The sequence below is a fragment of the Actinia tenebrosa genome, unplaced genomic scaffold (genome assembly GCF_029948245.1).
Source record: "Actinia tenebrosa isolate PJP-AT-01 unplaced genomic scaffold, QUT_ActTen_1.0 PGA_scaffold12__29_contigs__length_12842862, whole genome shotgun sequence".
NCBI lineage: Eukaryota > Metazoa > Cnidaria > Anthozoa > Actiniaria > Actiniidae > Actinia > Actinia tenebrosa.
The window spans coordinates 116,406-136,229 of record NW_028292572.1 but is presented as its reverse complement, the minus strand read 5'-3'; the positions used below and the strand labels follow the sequence as shown (position 1 = coordinate 136,229).

The window sequence follows — 19,824 nt, the reverse complement described above, 5'->3', positions numbered from 1 at the left end:
TCGGAAAATACAAAGATTACTTTAAATTAATTCTTCAAAAATTATCTTTCAGAACAAAGATAATTCATTGATATGTGAAAACAGATTTTTGTTTAGTTTCTTTTTTTTTTTTAATATTAGGACATCTCCTCGAAATCTCCAGAAAAGCTCCCCTAGGAGGGGGGCACAGGGACTGAGATTGTAATCGATCGATAATACGTCGCAACTCGTCGGGAATACCTTCGCACGAGAGCCAAAACAAACATGGCTCCTTTTATTTTTATTACTGTTCCGTTTCAAATTTATAAGGTTTTCCTTCGCTAAGACGAACAAAAATGAGCTGGTAAGCTTGATAAGATTCATGTTCTGATTATTTTAATTTCTGAATTAGTGATTCTGAATTCTTTGGTCTACTTTTAGGATTAATCCGTTCAACAAATTAAAGGGAAGGCCAGCGGGAAAGCTGACGGTGAGTTGGACAAATTATTGTGTTAAAAACAATAGATAAGTTTTTATTAGCCATTAATACAGAACGTTTCAATACTAGAAGCGAGAATATTCAAAGAAAGGCGAATTTAACTTTTAACTTCGATGAATTTAGGCTTTAGTTACTTTAGTAGTATTATTTTTAAACAAAATTTCACAGTATTTTTTACCCGCTGTGAGATAGAAATAAGCTAATGTTTTTAAGTTGAAGCCATTTTTTCCTTCTTACTTCGAATTGAAAATAAATAAAGTGATTCATGATTTTTTTAGTTGTGAACTTCCACCATGTCTCTTTATTTACATCAGCCTGTCATGATGATTAATCACGGACCACAGATGGACTGAGTTTGAAACTGTAATGATGAAAAGGTAAATTATACACCGTGAAAAGATGAAAAAACTTACTGACGTTTCGGACGCTAGTCCTTCGTCGGAGTCTTTTTTACTCCGACGAAGGACTAGCGTCCGAAACGTCAGTAAGTTTTTTCATCTTTTCACTGTGTATAATTTACCTTTTCATCATTACTGTTTCATTAGAAACACCGACGCAGCTCACACTAGTTTTTAGCTAGTTATATCTTTTGAGTTTGAAACTAATAAGCAAGTTTTACTTCTCAAGCATGTTAAGGCCTGGGATTTTGTTCAAAAGGGCAAAAATTACTTTTCACTGTAGAATCCTCATTTTTAGATGTAATTGAATGAGATTGCCACAGATATCCTTATTTAGGGTGCTTAACTTTTTGGATGAATAAATTTGCATAAAAGGTGGTCCATGACCTTAAAAGAGGGAAAATGCTAAATTAAAAACTAGGTGATGGTTTTAGATTATTCGTGAGATTTGTTTAGCTTGTTTGAAACTAGCGCCAAAGATACAGATATTCACGTTTGGAATGGTCGACCAAAATGTTTACGAAAGGAGAAAAATGGACATAAAGGATATTTTGACAGGTCACGTGACCTGTTTTGTAAAATATCTCCTTAACACAAAACTTTAGCCAACCATTCTCGACGTCAATTGAACAACTTCAGGAAAAGAAATAAATTGAAGTTGAAAACGTTCAGCAAAGACTTCAATTGAGCACCTACTATTAAAATGAATTTTTATGTAAATTTTATGTAAATTTCGTGGTCACGTGACCTAAATTTTTCCCATTTATTGGAATCAATTTGTAAAGAACCACGATCTAAGAAAGTTTGATAAAGCTGGTTATACATTAAGCAGAAACACCAGAGAAATGATTTTTTAATGGTTTGATAGAGAATTGGTTCATAACCCAGGCCTTAACATGCTTGAGTTTATAGAGTGCTTTTAGTCTCACTGTTGAATAATAGACGTCAACTAAATTAGATAAGTTATTTACTATTTTAGCTGACGTCACCTAAATTTGAAACTACGAGTAAACAGATGGTACAAATGAATGTCTATTCACTCATTCTCTGGTAAAACAACCCCCCAGATTAGCATGACAGTTATATATTTGGCGGGCTTTTACTATTTTAGGTGACGTCAACTAAATAACTAACTAAATTTACTAAATTTATTTAGTTATTCAACAGTAAGACTAAAAGCACTCAATAAGCTTAACCTAAAGGTGTATCATAATGAAATATGGGTGTTATATTTATAAGGTCTTTATATTTATTAAATAAAACAGCTTTTTCCGTCCTCTGTTCAGAAATGGGTGTTATGTGTGATGAAATATGGGTGTTATATTTATAAGGTCTTTATATTTATTAAATAAAACAGCTTTTTTTCCGTCCTCTGTTCAGTAAAATAAAGCACGCAGAAGTGACATAAAGCATGAAAAAGTGTAACAGCGATTGCTTTTCACACTTCTTGTCTAGTGCTTATGAAACTTCCTTAAGTCATTAGTTGAAAAGAGTAGAATACAGACCCCTTGCATGTGACGTCAAGACACAGCTCATTCTGGGTAGCCAAACAAAAGTATTCCATGATCTCCTGAGAACTGGAACCTATTGTTTTGAGCTGCATTCCAAAGTGCTGCAAGGGATCTATAGGAGGCGGGGGTTGGCAGAACACAAGAGAAGTGGTAGGAGAAGCATGAAGAGTAGCAGAGTGCTTCTCAACACTTTTCGAGTGTTCTGCCAATCCCCAAGTACGCGTATGAGAACATGTATATAACATATATATTTGTACTGCAGTCATAATGCATCAAGCTGATCTTCACAGTATATGAAGCAACTTATGCAGCTGCAGATTGAAAGACTCAGAAAAAAATTAGTGCTTTATAACTCCATACAGCACAGCATTTTTATGAAATACTAATTACAGAAATGACAAAACTGAAATTGCACATGCGTACTGTGTGCTCTCATAAAGCACACACTCCCAACTAATCAGAATGCAAGATTTAGGACAGTTATTTTATAATAATGAATGGAGCATGGAAAAAGTTGTTTTATTTGTTTTATTATATAGCTGCTAATTTTATTCGGTATTGAATTTATTTACTCTTTATCCTTACCCCTCTCCTCCCTTCCTCCCCTCTCCTTTCACCTCCTTTCACCTCATAAAGCGCACACTCCCAACTAATCAGAATGCAAGATTTAGGACAGTTATTTTATAATAATGAATGGAGCATGAAAAAAGTTGTTTTATTCGTTTTATTATATAGCTGCTAATTTCATTCAGTATTGAATTTATTTACTCTTGATCTTTTCCCCTCCCCTCCCCTCTCCTTTCCCCTCTCCTTTCCCTTCCCCACCTCCCCTCACCTATCTCTCCTCTCCCCTGCCTTCCCCCAATGCACTCCTTACACACAAACACACACACACACACACTTCAAAATTCATTTTTTTACTCAATACTAACAATTAGTATGACCAATACTTTGCAAGAGAAATTCAAAAAATTTCATCTTAGAAAACTGTCATATCCCCTTATAACTATCTTTTTTTAGTTTCTTTATGTTGCTTAGCTACAACTTTGTTAAAAAATGATAATACCCAGGAAAACAAATCTCTTCTACTTAAGGCTCTGATCCCATAATAACCTTTACTGTCCACATGCGTTTCTAATCTAGTTTATCAGGATGATTTAAGACTTCAATAAAAAAAGTAAAGAAAGTCAACAAATATATTGAAGTATTTTTTTATAGTTTTAATTAAAAATGTAGATCAGCATATGTTGACCTAATAAGTGTTTGTGAATTTTTTTGAATAAACCCAGAAGAAAAAGAAAACAAAATTTGTTTTGCTGCATTTGATTTTCCTAAATTGATTTCAGAAGTAGTTACTAAAATATTTTCTCTATTTTCTGTCATGATTATTATTTGAATTCATGAAACTATTTCTTAGGTTTTTGCCATAAAATTTTTCCAATTTCTAAATACCTTCAATATTTATTTTATTTAAAAATTGACTACCTAACAGCTGAAGTGAATTCAAATGACAATAAATTATGGATAACTATTGTTATTCAAAGAAAGAAAGTCTTAGCATGCTTAATAATTAATCCAAAAATATGATCATTTATCATGACCAAAATATTATTGACATGAAGTTTTATTGGTTCAACTAAATAAGAAAAAATTCTCGTTGTTGTGGAGATAGTCTTAATATTCATCATGATGACAATAATATTTATTCTTAAAAATCTCTTTGCACTGGTTGAGCAAAAGATTGCTTAGGGTCTTCATTTTAAAAAAGTATCGCTTCAAGAAAAATTATAATGACATATTTTTTTGCAGGAATAGAGTTTTTAGAAAGGAAAAATGTAGACACTTAAAATTGCTTTATCTTTCCTCAAGAGAGGCAGCTGCAATTTTTATTTTCTCTTCGGCTTATGAATTAACATATCATAAGTACTTTTTCTATATAAAAAAATGTTTGGCTGTATGGGAAAAAGATCTAAATATTACAGAAGATACAGTGAAGGTCTGGTAAGTCAACAAAGTTTTTCCTAAACAAAAACCTTATATTTGTGTTTCTGTTGTTTTTGTTTATCTAACAATGTATATTAAAAGCTGACAAGTTAGGAGTTTTTAATGCAAAAAAATAATTCTCTTTCTGTATTTTCTATTTTTCTTTCTCTATTTTCATTTACTTCTAACAACTCATTTTTGTTTTTGTTTTTTTTTTTTATTTTCGTTACCAGTACTCACTAAAATAGTAAACTTGGATCTTCAAAACCACTTATCAATTATCGTAAACTTAACTAACAAAATAAATGTTCTATAAGGGAACATTCTAGATCTGTGTATTTTACAGAAAACTGCAGAAGATTGTGGTAGTTTTTTCATTGTACGCTCTTATGATTATAGATTTTTTTTTCTTCCTTTTTTCATACAATGTGTCTGTCAGCGGCTGGTCTGTATGCCTTGGACTCACCAATCATAAAGCCCTAACAGATCAGAATATATATTTCTTATTCAAAAAATTAATGTCTAGCTGTATAATCTCTCTCACATGTTCTAATAAAAATTTCTAGATCACATGGCTTGTCATGAGACAATGTCTAGTCAGAACTTGAACTTACCATTCAAATCTTTTCCTTGTCAGTCATTTTGACCCTTAATGCTGAGCCAGAAATGAGGTATATCCGAGTTAAAACTAATTTGGCCAGTCTTCATAACCAGCAACTGACTAGCTGTTATTTTAAGCCCTGACATTGAAATATTTCACCCAGAAATTTCCATTTAAAGTTGAATGCAAATAAGGATGATTCTGTGTTCTATTTACACTCTTCACTGGGTGACTTATTTTTGTAATTTTTTTTCATTAGTTATTTATAATTTAATAATATCTATTACTCTGAGGCTGCTTATTTTATTCATGATAAATCTCCAGTATTGAAAGGCCTATAATTGCCCTATAGCACTATGACGTCACATCAAAACAATCTATTGTTTTAACAGTAAGGATCATGGTCGCCAGAGGGGGCAAAATAGCAGCAAATCGAATTAAACCACAATAAAAAATGTTAATTAGACGGGGAAAGGTGATAACAGATAAATGTTGTACTAAATATCCCAAACGAAAGAAAATTTCGCCTAAATTCCTATTATTCTTGCCCATGTAAACAAGCTGTGATGTCATGATGTTATAGGTCAATTGATACCTAAATATTATTTATTAATTTATTTCTCATATTACAGACAGACAATGATTTTGAAAGACAAGTGGCAAGGTTCAATGAGTAAGTTAAAATCACATAGGCTTGTGCCAGTCAACAACATTGTTTATATAGAATACTGTGGCCATCTTGAATTATGAGATGCCGAGGGAACAAACACACACAGAAAATTCATACCGTTTCCAAATAATTTAAATTCTTGGGGTTTCATATGTTGTTCCAACAACAAGCAAATGAAATCATTTTTTAGATATGCTTCACATCGAAAAGCAAAGAGTTATAAAAAGACACCCTGACAGCTGTGTAGTCTATAAATTTTCCAATGGTTGCCCCCTTGGAATCCCATAATGTCTCAAGTGAATAAAACAATAGAATTCAAGATGGCCGCTGTATCTGTACCGCTGTATCAGTAAAAGGGTCTATTAGCTGTATACATGTATACATGACTCTTTTTAGCTTGGGCATAATTTTTCCCCCTTCTTAGACGTCCATGCTATTCCTTAATATCTAGCTTATAATTTCTTTATTTATTTTTTATATTTATTTGATTGCAAGTGCAAAGCCACTCATCATTAGCATAATCACAAGCCAGTCAAAAGGAAAGCTTTTCATTCTCCCAGTTACGATCCCGACTCACTTCTGACTCCAATTCCCACTCTTTTGATCATATTCACATGTTAAAGTTGCACTTTAAATTTTTTTTTTTTTTTTTTTTTCCTGGTCTTCACTTCATCATAAGCTTCTTCAAACTCAGTCTGACACTGATTTTGTGGAAGTGGAACCCGGCTTTAGTATATACCCCACAATAGACCAAATCCACTTGTCCCTAATGTTTTCCTTGATGATAACATTCATTGCTTGAGTTGTATCCATATTCATGTGTCTTCTCAGTTTCGTCTTCTTTGCATTACTGTTAAACAAAAAAATAATACTCTTGGGAATGACACATGATCTGAATTGGGAAAACATTTGGATTTGATCTATCCTAAAACTGCCCCTGATTAAATGCCAACCTTTAAATAAGTGCCGCACCTAAAACCAAAATTATTAATAAGTGCTGCCTCTGAATTTATGCTGCTTTTTTGATTGATTGAATGAAGACTTTATTTAATGAGGGTGACACGTGACAGTATTTTTGTTAACTTATGCTTAACTTAACTTAACTTGTTGCTTATGAAACCCCAAAAGTTTAGATGACTAAATACAGTATTCATAGTAACAAGTGCAGCGATATTTATACTTTTAGTGATAGCTAGTCTTAATGTACTGATTTCTCTTCAGAATGGAAAATGCCACGAAGAAAGTGTACAAGGGAATGAAAAAATATGACGAGGCTGTTACAGGTACTTATATTCATTTGATATTATGTAGATCAATAGACCTCCTCTGGGAGTATTATTTTCCCATTTCAGACGCATGTCATTCTCTTGAAAATAAGATTCTTTGTATTATTTGTATCCATAATTTTGTGCCTTCTCATGTGCATCTGCTAAATAAAGAAATTATACCCCAGGGAATGTCAAGTGATCTGAAATGGGAAAATATTATGCCCAAGCCAAGGAGGTCTTTTTCGCATAACATAACTGCTGAAACATGTCTTGTTCGGAAATTGTAACCTTGTTTATAGAAATATATTTTTATTGCTGTCCAGATCTTTTGTTAGAGCAATTCACTGTTTACGAAAGATCCATGCACAGAATAATTGGAATGATGAAAAACTGTTGCGTATGTCAAATCACATTGTTTTCTTTTGTTTTTCTCCGTAATGGTCTATCACTAATAGGTGGGTGTATGATGACAAATTTGTTTGGGTGATCATTCTGTGCCAACTGTCTCGACTAGCTATTAGCTATTACAACTGACATGTACCTCAAATCAGGTTTTAATTAATTTTGTATGTATATATTTTTGTAAATAAGGTACTAAAATAAATTTGACTATGATAAAATTCAGAGCTCAAATGATTCAAATTTATGAAACAATGTGAAATCCGTCTGCAGTTCAAAATTTATATAAATGAAAGCAGCACTTAAAATAAAGACTGGTCAGGGATTGATCATAAAGTAGAAGTGGGGTGGGGGGGGGGTAAAACTGGATTTGAAGAAAATCATTTTTCGCTGGCCCAGTACATGTATAAAACAAGGTCAAAAAATTATGACCCCTCTAAGTTTTCATGCAGGAAATGCAAATTACCTACCCCTAATGTACAGTTTTATAGACCACCCACCCCTTTTAAAAAGTCCAAAATTGTGTGACCCACCCCCTGCTTTTACCCCCAACCCCTTTACTTTATGACTAGTGCCTCAGTCGGCAGTCATGATCATTGTAAACTGTTAGATCTGTCATACCTCATTTCTGGCTCAACATTGCTGATTTGACTGAACAAGCTCTAATTATGCCCTATGAAAGATTTGACTGTTATGCAATCAAAATCCATGGGTGTTATTTTAGAAATTTAAATACTGTTGGTGGGGATACCATCCAAGGTAGGCAACAGACCCTAGGGAAAGGGAACAGGGGGAGGAAATGGGGGGAGGGGGGTAATGGTAAGCAGCCTGGAATGAGTAGTGGCTGTGTCCTAGTAGAATATGAAGTAATTTTCCTGTTATCAATATGATGTGGAAATAAACAAGGAATATTTGTTATATTTGCTATATTACTACTCATCTAAATTATGATTGTTTTTGTTTGTGTTTGTGTTCATATTCAATTTATATTTTAAAAGCTCTTGGAAAAGCAGAGCAAAAGATTTATCAAGATCTGGCAGCAAATCTAATAGCACAGACAGACCCATTAAAAGAACAGGTCAGTTGTGGGGGAGGGGGAGGGTCTGTTACACTGTATGTTATTCTGACAGTATAAAAAAGACAATAGTACAGACAGACAAACAGACAGACAAATAGACAGACAGACAGACAGACAGACAGAATGGTAAAAAAAATCAGATTAGTGGTTGGGGGCAGTATGTGTTATCTGGTATACACTATGTTATTCTGGCAGTATGAAAAAAACAATAGTACAGACAGACAGACAGACAGACAGACAGACAGACAGATAGGCAGACAGATAGATAGACAAACAGACCGGTAAAAAAAAGCAGATCAGTTGTGGGGGCAGTATGTGTTATCTGGCATACACTATGTTATTCTGACAGTATAAAAAAGAAAATGATACACAAAGACAGGCAGACCCATGAAAAGAACTGGGAAATAGCACAGACAGAAAAGACAGATAGAAGGCAGCTAAGCAGATGGACAGACACCCCAACTCACCATTAGACAGACAGACAGATCCTTAAAGACTGTTATTATGATCAAAGAATTCTAGCAGCAAAGTTTATTTTATCCTAACTATCTTAACTCTATAGGTTGATGATCATGTTACAGCTACTGCTAAACTTGATGAACTGAGGCAACTCTTGGTAGGAAAATGTTTTCTTTTTTGTCTTTTCCAGGGCACGCTTAATTTGGACAAAAACTATACTTTACTATACTATATTTTGTTGTGTGACAAAAACTATACATTTATCATTTTAGTTTGTAGTCTTTTATTTTGATATATTGTGGTTGTTATTAGAAATGAATTTGATTGATTGTTTGATTCATTGATTGATGATTGATCGATTGATTGATTCAGTTTGATTGTAAAATAATCTTTGATGCATTAAAACTACAGTCTAATTAACAGAAAAATTAAAGAGAAAAGCATAGAGGTTTTGCACCATCACGTGCCCACGCCCATAATACAGCTTGGGCTGCCTGTGGTTAGATGGCAGATTAATAAAATCCCTCTGCTCTTGGGAATTGAATTCTTCCTTATGCAAAAAGGACTGTATTGTTCCTGCCATCTAACATTGCTGCTGTCAAGTGATGGTGCAAAACCTCCATTATGATCTTGTCTTTGGTTAGATAAAGGTTTTGTTCTGGTTATGATTGGTACTTTCTTTACATAAAGGTATCAAGAAATAAAAATACTGTGGTCGAACCATTGAAAAGGTAAATGCTTTTTACGGTGTGGACCCCACTAGTATGCTCTATGTAGTAAGATGCTGCTCTACTTTATCAGGAAGGAGGGGTTTGGGATTCAGTTGGTAAGCCATTAAAAACTTTAAAACCACCCCCCTCCCCCCCTCAACAACCACCACAACCAGCTTCTGCTGTTAAATTTTTTTAATTCCATTTTTCACTTCCATTTTCAGTCATTTTTTATTGTAAAAATGCTGTGACAGTCAATTTTTTTTAAATGCCCCCTACCATCTTGAAATTTTGTTAATGACCCTCCCCTGTCCAGTAAGATGACCCCATTCCAAACTGTGATTGACAACATGTGGGCACATTTGTTATTTCTTATATACCTACCTCACTACATGTGCTCTGATTGTTCGAGAACTGTGCTGTATAAATGAACAAAGCACAGTGCCCTGCAGCCTGGTGTGCACTTTTGTTCACACAGTTTCATTCAGTAGTTTGTGCTGGATTATTACTAATTAAACAGAAATTTGATTGTATTTTAAAAGTTACCTACCTTTTTTTTTTTTTTTTTTTTCTTTTCTTTTCTTTTCTTATTCGTTTATTTATTTTATTTTATTTTTTTTTTCCATTATTTATTTCTCACAGATTTAATCATGCTTTCCCACGAGTGAATGAAGCAATCAAATCAAGGGAACAAAGTTTAATAGTAAGTACAAAAAAAAAATAGTGTTAGATTCATGCTTCTAAATAAGGAGAGCAATGTTTTTACTGAATGCATTTCAGCATTGCATGTGATCAATCAGAATCCTCTATAATTTCACTGTCACTATTGTAGTTTTGCAGTATCAAGACATTGTTTGTTTATCTGCTTATGTAGGAGTATGCCAAACAGCAGGCCAAGGCAGAAAAATTGACTGAAAAGGAAAAACAGCCACAGAATCCTACCAAGATAGAGCAGGTATGTTAACATTATGCCACAATGGACCTTTATCAAACAGTAGCCATGTTTATTAAAACCTTTGTTTCACCTGCATAAATTTATTCTCAAGCACTTGAATACAGACCGTGCATGGTGGAATCTATTGTTTAAAACCAAAATGCAAAAAGACCCATTATTACCGATATATTTGAAAGCAACATATTATTATAAGTTTATTTCATTTTTGTCATGCATGCTCCACAATCACCCTCAGCATTTAACCACAGGATTGCATAATCTTTGAAATATCTTTATGTTCAGGCCAAACAAGACCTAGCAAAAGCAAAAGCCGACTTTGAAAGACAGAATGCCACCATGTTAGAAGTAAGTAAATCACCACCCATTTAGCTCAGTTGGTAAGAGCGTTGTGCAGAAGGTCGTGATTCAAGCCTCGGCCAGACCATCATTCGGGGTCTTAGAATAACTGAGAAGGTGCTGCCCTTGTAATTACATATTCTGCAAATGGTTAGACCTTGATGTGGCTTGGATGAGCACAATAATGGCGGTCCCTTACTTTATTAACTATAAGAGATGCTTAAACAGGACTACAAGTTTATCAGTTGAATTACTGTCAAGTGCCATTGTCTATAAACAAAATTGATATTTTTTATTTCATTTATTTAAGTAACTATTTAAGGTATCAGGGCTTGAAATAGGTATTTTTTGTACAGAGATAGAGTAATGCAAAAGCCACAACTACCCTTGCCATTATATATTATCATTATTATTGTTGTTGTTGTTGATGTCATTGTCATCGTTCGTTATTCCTTAATTACAAATTCTTCTTTGTGTTTAATATTAAATACATTGTGAGAGGCTTGAATGTCTTTTTCCTTTTCCAGGAATTACCTCTTCTTATTGAAGGCAGAATAGCATACTTTGAACCCTCATTTGAGGCTCTTATTCGATCAGAGGTAGGACATGACTACATGCAGACTCAGATTCAATTTCTACTTATGATATAATAGGCCTAATAGCAAGTACATCCATAACCACATCCTCTTAAATAAAGACAACGAAAAACCTTGCAAAAGGGCCAACCACTCACCAACCACTAACCCACCACTCACCAACCACTAACCCACCACTCACCAACCACTAACCCACCACTCACCCACCAATCACCCACCACTCGCCAACCACTCACCAACTACTCACCAACCACACACCAACCACTCACCAACCACACACCAACCACTGACTGACCACTCATCGACCACTAACCAACCACTCACCAACCACACACCAACCACTAACTGACCACTCATCGATTACTTACCCACCACTCACCAACCACTAACCCACCACTCACTAACCCACCACTCGCTGACCACTCACCAATTCAACCACTCACCAACCACACACCAACCACTCACCAACCACTGACCACTAACCAACCACTCACCAACCACTTTGACCAGTCACCAACCACTAACTGACACCTTACCAACCACTTACAGACTACTTAGCATATTGTTGTCCACAATATCCTAACCATTCTCTTTTTTGAACAGGCAAGCTACTATAATGATGCTGTCCAAGTTCTCACAGAACTAACCAACAGATATAACAAGTCTAGAGAACCACTAAGTGTAGATCAACAAGAAAAACAATTAGAACAAAAATTAGCAGACTTAAAGGCACTATCAATAACTGAGGATGAGTAATGCATAGTATACTGTAAATGGCATTGATCTTTTTTTTTTTTTTTTTTTTTTGTGGTTTTTGTACCAATCAAAAAGCACTCCTCCCCCCCCCCCCCCCCCCCCCCCTTAGAGTTTTTTTCTTGTTGTGTGACAACAAGAAGTGACGTGCGTGGCGAATATACTTATCAGAGTTCTAATCTGAGATTTTTCAGTAAATAAACTACACTCATAAGATTTTTTTGGTGAGTGGTAGTTGGTATTTCGTGATAAGATTTACCTAGTTTTAAAATAATTTACGCAACACCGAGTCCGATTTGTTTGTTAAATACCACACAACGCATCACGCCAGAAGTCCATTCGCTACTTTACTACGAAGCTAAAAAACTCTAAAAAATCTCCACTAGATTGCTTGTTTTGTAGCTAAAATTCTTCCTTGACATAAACCCTTTTATCTTAAAGTCATACTTTTAGTCATCAAGCAAAAGCGGGGATGAAATAAGCCTTCGTTTCTCATGGCTTTCGATTTGTTTGTTGTAACACAACGCCGAGTCCTTTCGCTACTTACTACGAACCAAAAAAAAAACTCCATTAGATTGCTTGTTTCGTAACTAAAATTCTTCCTTGACATAAACCCTTTTATTTTGAAGTCAAACTTTTAGTCATCGAGTAAGACCGGGGATAAAAATAAGCCTTCGTTTCTCAAAGTTTTCGATTTGTTTGTTGTCACACAACGCCGAGAGTCCAATCGCTACTTTGCTACGAAGCAAGCCAAAATAACTCTGCAAAACTCGACTAGATTTCTTCTTTGTAACTAAAACTTTTTATTTGTCAGAAAAGTTCTTCAGTGAACTCAAGATTCTGTTAGTCGTCGTTAACTCGCGCGTAAATGAGATGTAAATATCCTCTCTTCGCTAGGTTTAGATTTCTCCATCGACATCTGACCAGAAAATTGATAAGTTTCGATGCCGTAAAACACAATTTAAATTTATCGATATAGACTCAAAATTAATAGCTATGTAATATATCCCTGATATTGTGATATTTAACATTTTGAGATAAGGTAGTGAATCGACTTCTATTAGTAGCGACTCGACTTCTATTAAGTAGCGAATCGACCTTTTAGGTAAGTAGCGAAAGTGCAAGGTAGCGAAAAGACCGGATACCACTAGGAACACCCTGAATTAATTTGATTTGATTGAAAATTCTAGAATAATGCGTAACCATTAAACTAAGAAATGATACTCTACAGAACGACACATGTAAGTCTGAAATGGGAAAACAGTGTATTAGGTCTATTACCACTCACTCATGTATTACTGGGGCAAAAACAGAAGTAATACTCAAGGAAATGAAAAGTTGTCTGAAATGACAAACGGTGTATTGCGTTACTTATTCACTAGATATTTGCACAAATTAACTCTAGCGTGACATTAGATATTTAATTTATTGGGAAAAGGAGTTTGCTATCAAATTCATTACATCAATGATAGTAAAAATGCAAAGTTTCAAAGATACGAATTTTTCAATTAAGAATCTTTGCGGATTTTTTGCAAAGAAACATGAAATGTATGTAATGAAATTAGTAAACTCTCCCGATAAATCAAATATCTTATTATGTCACACTAGTGTGAAAAGAGTCAATTAGATCAAAACTGCTGGTCAGCTTTGACATTGTCACAAATCATTGATAATGTAAAAGAAAAATAAAAAATTTTTTTATGATTTTTGATTGATCAAATGTCATTTATATTTTATTATTTATTTTCATCGTTTAAATTAGCAAGTATGGAGATTTTCTAAAAAACTATTCTTAAATTTGATTGTCCACACCCTATTAGGGGTCCCATAAAAGTTAATATACTGCTTCTTGCACCCTTTCAATTGCCCCCCCCCCCCCCCCCCCCCAACACACACACACAACCCAACTTTTTATAGTATAAAGTGCCAAATAAAAAATACTGTATTGTATTGAATATACAATAATTGAGCATTCAGCTTCCCCTTCCTCACCCCCCCCCCCCCCCCCTTCAATTAAAACAAAGAGAATATTCTCTTGATTAAAACCCAATTAATACCTACCCACACCCCCCAAGATCCTTAACTCAAAAATAAACCTTGATGGTCCAACAAACCGTTTTCTCAAGGTTGCGTACGCATCCAACTTTACGGGCCACAAAACTGAAAAACGCAAATTCAGTAAAATTGAGAAGGCACATTTATATTTGAAGAGGAGAATAATCGATTTTATGAATTCTTATCGAAAAACATTTCATGGCAATGCATGATAATACTCGTGTTCCAGTATTGTGGCCCGTCAAGTTCCTTGAATTTGGATGCGTGCGCAATCTTGAGAAAACCGTCTATTCTAGACAAGCTTCTGCATCAGCATTGGGAACTACAAATAACCCTAATGTTAAAGGAGGCAGAGCCAGAGGCTTTCCTGCTGGAACAGAGACAGGATTGAGTGATGGTAGAATGTGGTCATCTTTCATTAATAACACTTCTCCATTAAGCTCTACGTACCTGAAAGTACAGAATTTGTGTTTTCAAATGATTGATGTTTTGGAATCCTTCCCAAGAGAGTTAAATGACAAAGGCATAGCAATGAGAAATCTGATGAGGCTGCATTCATAATGCATGGCAGAGGGGGGGACAGGTGAAATTTAGGGGGATCGGGAAAATTTTGGTAGGAAAAAGTGGGGATGGGAAAATTTTGGTAGGAAAAAGTGGGGATGGGAAAATTTTGGTAGAAGCTACTTGAGCCTTGCTTAGGGGGGATAGTATTTTTTTGCATGACTTTAACGGGGGGTGTTAAGAATTATTCTGAACATTTCAAATTTTCACAATAAGACATAAGTCAATAAGACGATAAATTTTCACAATAAGACACAGTTAATAATTGGCTGATCATCAGACCAACAGTTGGCCGATTATCAATCCTCATATGTTGACTATTCATAAATTAAGTACATGATTGCAAGGCACAATACACCTTTTTCTGCTGGTCAACCACTCAGAGAATAAATTAGTGAAGTCATATTTAATATAAGTAATTCTATAAAAGTAAATATCGGATGTTTTCCACTTACTCTGATGTAATATTCTCTTGATGAGGGGATAACAAGTATTGATCCACAGGTAGTTGATAGAATTTGCCTTTTAAATTGAGCAAAGCTGTATCATTTGGATCTAAGTTTATGGCCAATATTGTTACTGCGCCTGTAGCATATTGCCTAAAATGATAGATTAGTCACTCTGTTATATGTAATAAATAAATAATCGTTAGTAGTTGCTTCTTGGGTGGAATGCTACTAAACAGATCACTGAAAGTGTTTTATGTAATATAAACAATATGAGTGGCCGTGTTGGATCAGATATACAACCACGAGCTGAAGGCGAGTGATTGTATATCTGATACAACACGGCCACTTATATATTACTTATGAAACGTCTAGGTGTATAACTTCATGTTCTACTATAATTTTAAGGATAAAATTGAATTTGGCTAAGAAAATTGGAGTTAAAGTTTATGCAAATCAGGACGATTTTATATCAGATATACAACCTCCTCCACGGGCAATGATTTCTATTGTGTTTTCCTCATGAATTATTCATGAGTTTTATAATGTATGGTAGAAAATGCATTGTAGTTTTCATTGCCGTTTATTCATACAGCTAATTTCAGGAAACGTTGGTTGTCGCATGTTGAATGTCTCATGTCGCATGTTGCATGTCGAATCTTGCATGTTGCATGTCGCATGTTCAACGTTGCTCGTCGCATGTCGCATGTTCCACGTTGGCTCGTTGCATGTTGCATGTCGCATGTTGCATGTTGTAAGTCACACTTCGTACTTAACGAAGCATGGAAAGGCTGTCATATTCGTAAGAGAAAGGTTTGATGACAGCCATGATGCGAGGCAAAACAGATGTTTTACTACGTATTGTGGGAAAAAATTCATTGCTACTGCCCTGCCATATAAAACCCATCTAGTTATATAATACATATATAGAGGATATTGCACGGTGGCGCGAAGATATGAAGTTTATCTTCGAGTGGTGAAATATTTTTCGACACGAGAAGATAAACTTCATGTCTTCAAGCCAAATTGTAATTTTCGTTTTATCATATAGACATATCCACAAAGAAAAACTACGCATTAAGCTAATCAAAACAGGTCCCGGGAAACATCGCAAGTGAGGTCATCGATATCCTCAGACGATATGGGAAATATGTTAATCAGGTTCCAGATGTAGTTTGTACGAAAAATACGAGTGGCGTATTTCCCACTCGTAAAACACTCATGTCTATATAATAAATAGTAATAACTCCAATCACACACCCTGGTTTAGTATTAGTGCAGTGGGCATATATTCTAACAACTCTATTCTCCTCCAAGCCATTTTCAACATCCAGCACTTTTTGTCCCACGAGTCTCTTGTGCAGAAGTGACAACCAGTAGTTCTAAAATTTTAAAGGTAAAGTTAAAGAAAGGTGAAGGTAATTTATTTTACTTCCATAACGCAGGGAGCGGTTACCCAATTTTCCCTAGTCAGGGGTTCATGTATATGTGACAGAGTCAAAAGACACTATTTTGGACAGTAATTATTTAGTCATAAATCTATATTTTTAATTAGGAATGCCTCGTGTACACATAGGAATGTAATTCTTTAGTTAACTGTTTGCGTGGAAAATGCGTAAGCAAGAAATAATTTCCGTACGTAATTACATTACAGTGAGTCATGCCTAGGTTTGGCGCTTGTTTACGTAAGTTCGTGTTTGGGACATCCTGTTTGCGCCTAGGGCGTGCAACATTGCGTAGGATGTGTAAGGTCTTAAGAATGCAGGTTTTCCCATAAAAGTAGGCCCAAACTAAGCTTAAATCAGTGTAGTAAAAGTTCTTGAAGACGTTGCGTTGTCTACAGATATTTTCACATATCAAGACAAGGAATTCTCTACGATGTAAAGGTATGAATCTTTGAAGCCTTTTACACTTTTACCTAGGATAGATTTAGGACAAATCTATGTTAATATCGTTAACTAGTCGTTATATTTTATAGCTTAGATTTTCTACATATTTGTTAAGCATTCGTTTCATGTTGTAGTAATTCTAGTCGCATTAGCGCGTAATTTAGTACAAAGTTATTCACGCAGTAGTAATTTAGTAATCACGCTGAGTGTATCTTGTCTTTTAAACTCTTTAAAACGTTTACTATAGGATCGCTACCGCCTTACTCGCTTGTTTAACCTTTTTACTACGATAAATAGCCTTAACTGCGGGATAAGACCTTTTCTTTCCAACCTTTAATTTGTTCGCTACTTAAACTCTACACTCAAGGTCATTGTCGCGACCGCGTGTTCAGTAAACCGTGTAATTCTTAGTTTGTCATAAACAAAGGTTAAAATACTTACCTAAAGCCATAGTTAACCTCTAGTCAATTTTTCCTATTGCTTTTTCCATTGGTTTAGTTCATTTTAAACGGTTTACCGACTTGTACATTAAACGTTGCAACCTAGTAATTTTCACTTGCGTATTGTAAACACTGCTAATCAGTATGCAATATTCAAATTACCTGTGACGTATTTACGTATTTCCGTTTCTAGTTATATCTAGCAAAACTGTATTTTATTCATAACTTTTTAGCTATTTAGATAAGCTACAAATTTATTTTATCTCATTGTAAATATTTTTCTTGTTTTCATTAGAGATATCCTGTAATCTCGTTCCCGTTTTTTTTCATGTATTGTAAAGTTGTGTGAATTTTTCAATAAATTCTTTTGTCAAAACCACTTGCAATCTGATTCATAGCTGAGCGCCTTGCCGCCGGTTACATATAGAGTGGTTTTCATAAACTCGTGAAATGCACTTCAGCATATTTAGTACTATTACGCTCTAATTCTTTCGTTTTCTATTATGTTTGTCTGACTATTACACTCTAATTTGTACACTTTGTTTCATGGGTTTATGAAAACCACTCTAAATCGCTTGAAGACGCGCCCTTTACCCCCTCAGACTATCAGTGCTGCTATCAGTGCACTATTAAAGCTAAAGCTACAAAGAACAGAGAGAAGCTGAAACAGACGTGCAGAACCGTGGAACTCTAGCTTCAAAGCCGCGCACTAGCCAACTCAGCTAAGCCTGCTCCTCAAGAGAGTGAAACTTAATTTTACGTGCGCAGGCAAATATTGTGCACGAAGCAGCCCACGAAAACATAGCAGTCAAAGAAGGGGCAAGCATCTTGACTATAGAAACCTGCTGTAAGTGGTCTACACTTAATTGAACATAGAACAAAGGAGTTCAGACCGAAAGAAATTCTGATTTCTCATTTGCGCTACGCAGTCGATATAAAATGCCAAAAGCGTATTCAGAGACTTGAGAGGCATTTGGTTTGAACATTGTTCATCACAGCATGCCGTTTCATTAACGTACTTCCCATGTACCATTTCGGTCTCAGCTTCTAAGTTTTATGTTTTGGACCCCGTAATGATTTTGGAATTGAGTGCCATATGTAGCTAGGGAATCTGAATATACTAGGGAATATATACTGGCTTTACTTGGCGATATCTACTTACTGGGACAGGGTTTGACTGGTCGTCAAGTAATGCATAATCTCCATGGAAAAATGTTTGTCTGATGACTACTTCAACCCCTAGACGAGCAGCTAATCCTAGCTTATCTAACCACCTGCAACCAATAAAACATTGAAACCTTGATCAGAATACACCCATACTTGATACTCATATCACAATCACAAAACTGACTTCGCAAACTAATTTAAGGTGCGTTCTATACTATAAGTAATGAGGTTAAGAAGAAAGACTAAGGTCGTGTTTATCTGCCGAACCCACTCATGGGAATACGAATTTAGCCCACTTGCAGAAAAACTTACAGATAATACATTTATCGTGTCATTAGTTTAGATGTAATCATGCAGGGATTGGTTGAATGTTCTTGGCCAATCTGTGGCGAGATAGAGAATAGCGACCTTATAAGATTTTCAAATCTGCAAAGGCGACATCAACCGGAAGTGTAAGTAAATTCATTTTAGGGTTTCGTGCCCTCAAAGTCTGCCTTCCCTGTGGATGAGTTGACTTTACTGACAATGTTTTGAATGAAATCTCCAATAAACAGAACCCTAAATAATAATTACTTACACTTCCAGTTGACGTCGCCGTCGTATATTTTATTATGTAAGTACTGAGATTTACATGTTCGCAAGCTATTTGATAAAAATCATATCACAAAAACGAGAAGCGATCCTATTGGCTATACGTTTTTCTTCACTAGTGAAGAACATCGTATCAGCACTGTGATTGGCTATACGATATTTTTCACTAGTGAAAAAAATTGTATCGAGTTTACCCGCGCTTCTTGCAGAAAGTGTCAGCTTGCGTTTGAGTGTTTGTTATCAAAAGTTCTTAAGCATGGAAGGTCGTTGCTCAAGATTTGCTCAAATCGACTCAATCACTGAGTTTATCGAGAGCCAGGAAAACGAAAACACTAGAAAAAAGACACAGAACGATGTGGCACTCCTAAGGGAATTTTTACAAACAAAAAGAGAGACGAGGGCTATAGAACAGATTCCTGCGAAAGAACTCAACGAATACCTCAGCGAATTCGTCCTCGGTGTCCGTAAGAAAAAACCAGCCAACGAAAACTACGAACCAAG

The 19,824-nt window shown here is 35.2% G+C and overlaps 3 protein-coding genes across 3 annotated transcripts in view; 2 read left to right on the top strand and 1 right to left on the bottom strand.

Moving 5' to 3' along the window:
• Positions 1 to 219: 219 nt before the first annotated feature.
• On the top strand, positions 220 to 12,195 carry LOC116296589 (bridging integrator 3). Its single transcript, XM_031704627.2, has 12 exons — positions 220 to 322; positions 400 to 448; positions 5,583 to 5,623; positions 6,842 to 6,903; positions 8,286 to 8,365; positions 8,928 to 8,981; positions 9,515 to 9,555; positions 10,177 to 10,237; positions 10,409 to 10,489; positions 10,772 to 10,834; positions 11,353 to 11,424; positions 12,025 to 12,195. The coding sequence occupies exons 1-12, from the start codon at positions 315 to 317 to the stop codon at positions 12,175 to 12,177; spliced, it is 765 nt and encodes a 254-aa protein (XP_031560487.1). The 5' UTR covers positions 220 to 314; the 3' UTR covers positions 12,178 to 12,195.
• A 2,019-nt stretch (positions 12,196 to 14,214) lies between these two features.
• LOC116296587 (heparanase) overlaps positions 14,215 to 19,824 on the bottom strand; it is a 9,149-nt gene continuing 3,539 nt past the window's right edge. The window contains exons 5-8 of the mRNA XM_031704626.2: positions 18,728 to 18,839; positions 16,497 to 16,618; positions 15,246 to 15,389; positions 14,215 to 14,679 (exon numbers count right to left, since the gene is read on the bottom strand). Of these exons, the coding sequence (XP_031560486.1) occupies positions 14,517 to 14,679; positions 15,246 to 15,389; positions 16,497 to 16,618; positions 18,728 to 18,839 (541 nt within the window). The 3' untranslated portion in view covers positions 14,215 to 14,516. The remainder of the gene's footprint in view (positions 14,680 to 15,245; positions 15,390 to 16,496; positions 16,619 to 18,727; positions 18,840 to 19,824) is intronic.
• Positions 16,659 to 19,824, top strand: part of LOC116296577 (uncharacterized) — an 18,440-nt gene continuing 15,274 nt past the window's right edge. Inside the window, exon 1 of the mRNA XM_089027880.1 lies at positions 16,659 to 17,122. The gene's annotated coding sequence lies outside the window, so the exon portion shown is untranslated. The remainder of the gene's footprint in view (positions 17,123 to 19,824) is intronic.

Bases quoted from the DNA above. Each gene is read 5' to 3' on its own strand.
- LOC116296589 (XM_031704627.2), top strand. The intron at 449-5,582 runs GTGAGTTGGACA...CTCATATTACAG, and splicing joins GGCCAGCGGGAAAGCTGACG to ACAGACAATGATTTTGAAAG. The intron at 6,904-8,285 runs GTACTTATATTC...ATATTTTAAAAG, and splicing joins ATATGACGAGGCTGTTACAG to CTCTTGGAAAAGCAGAGCAA.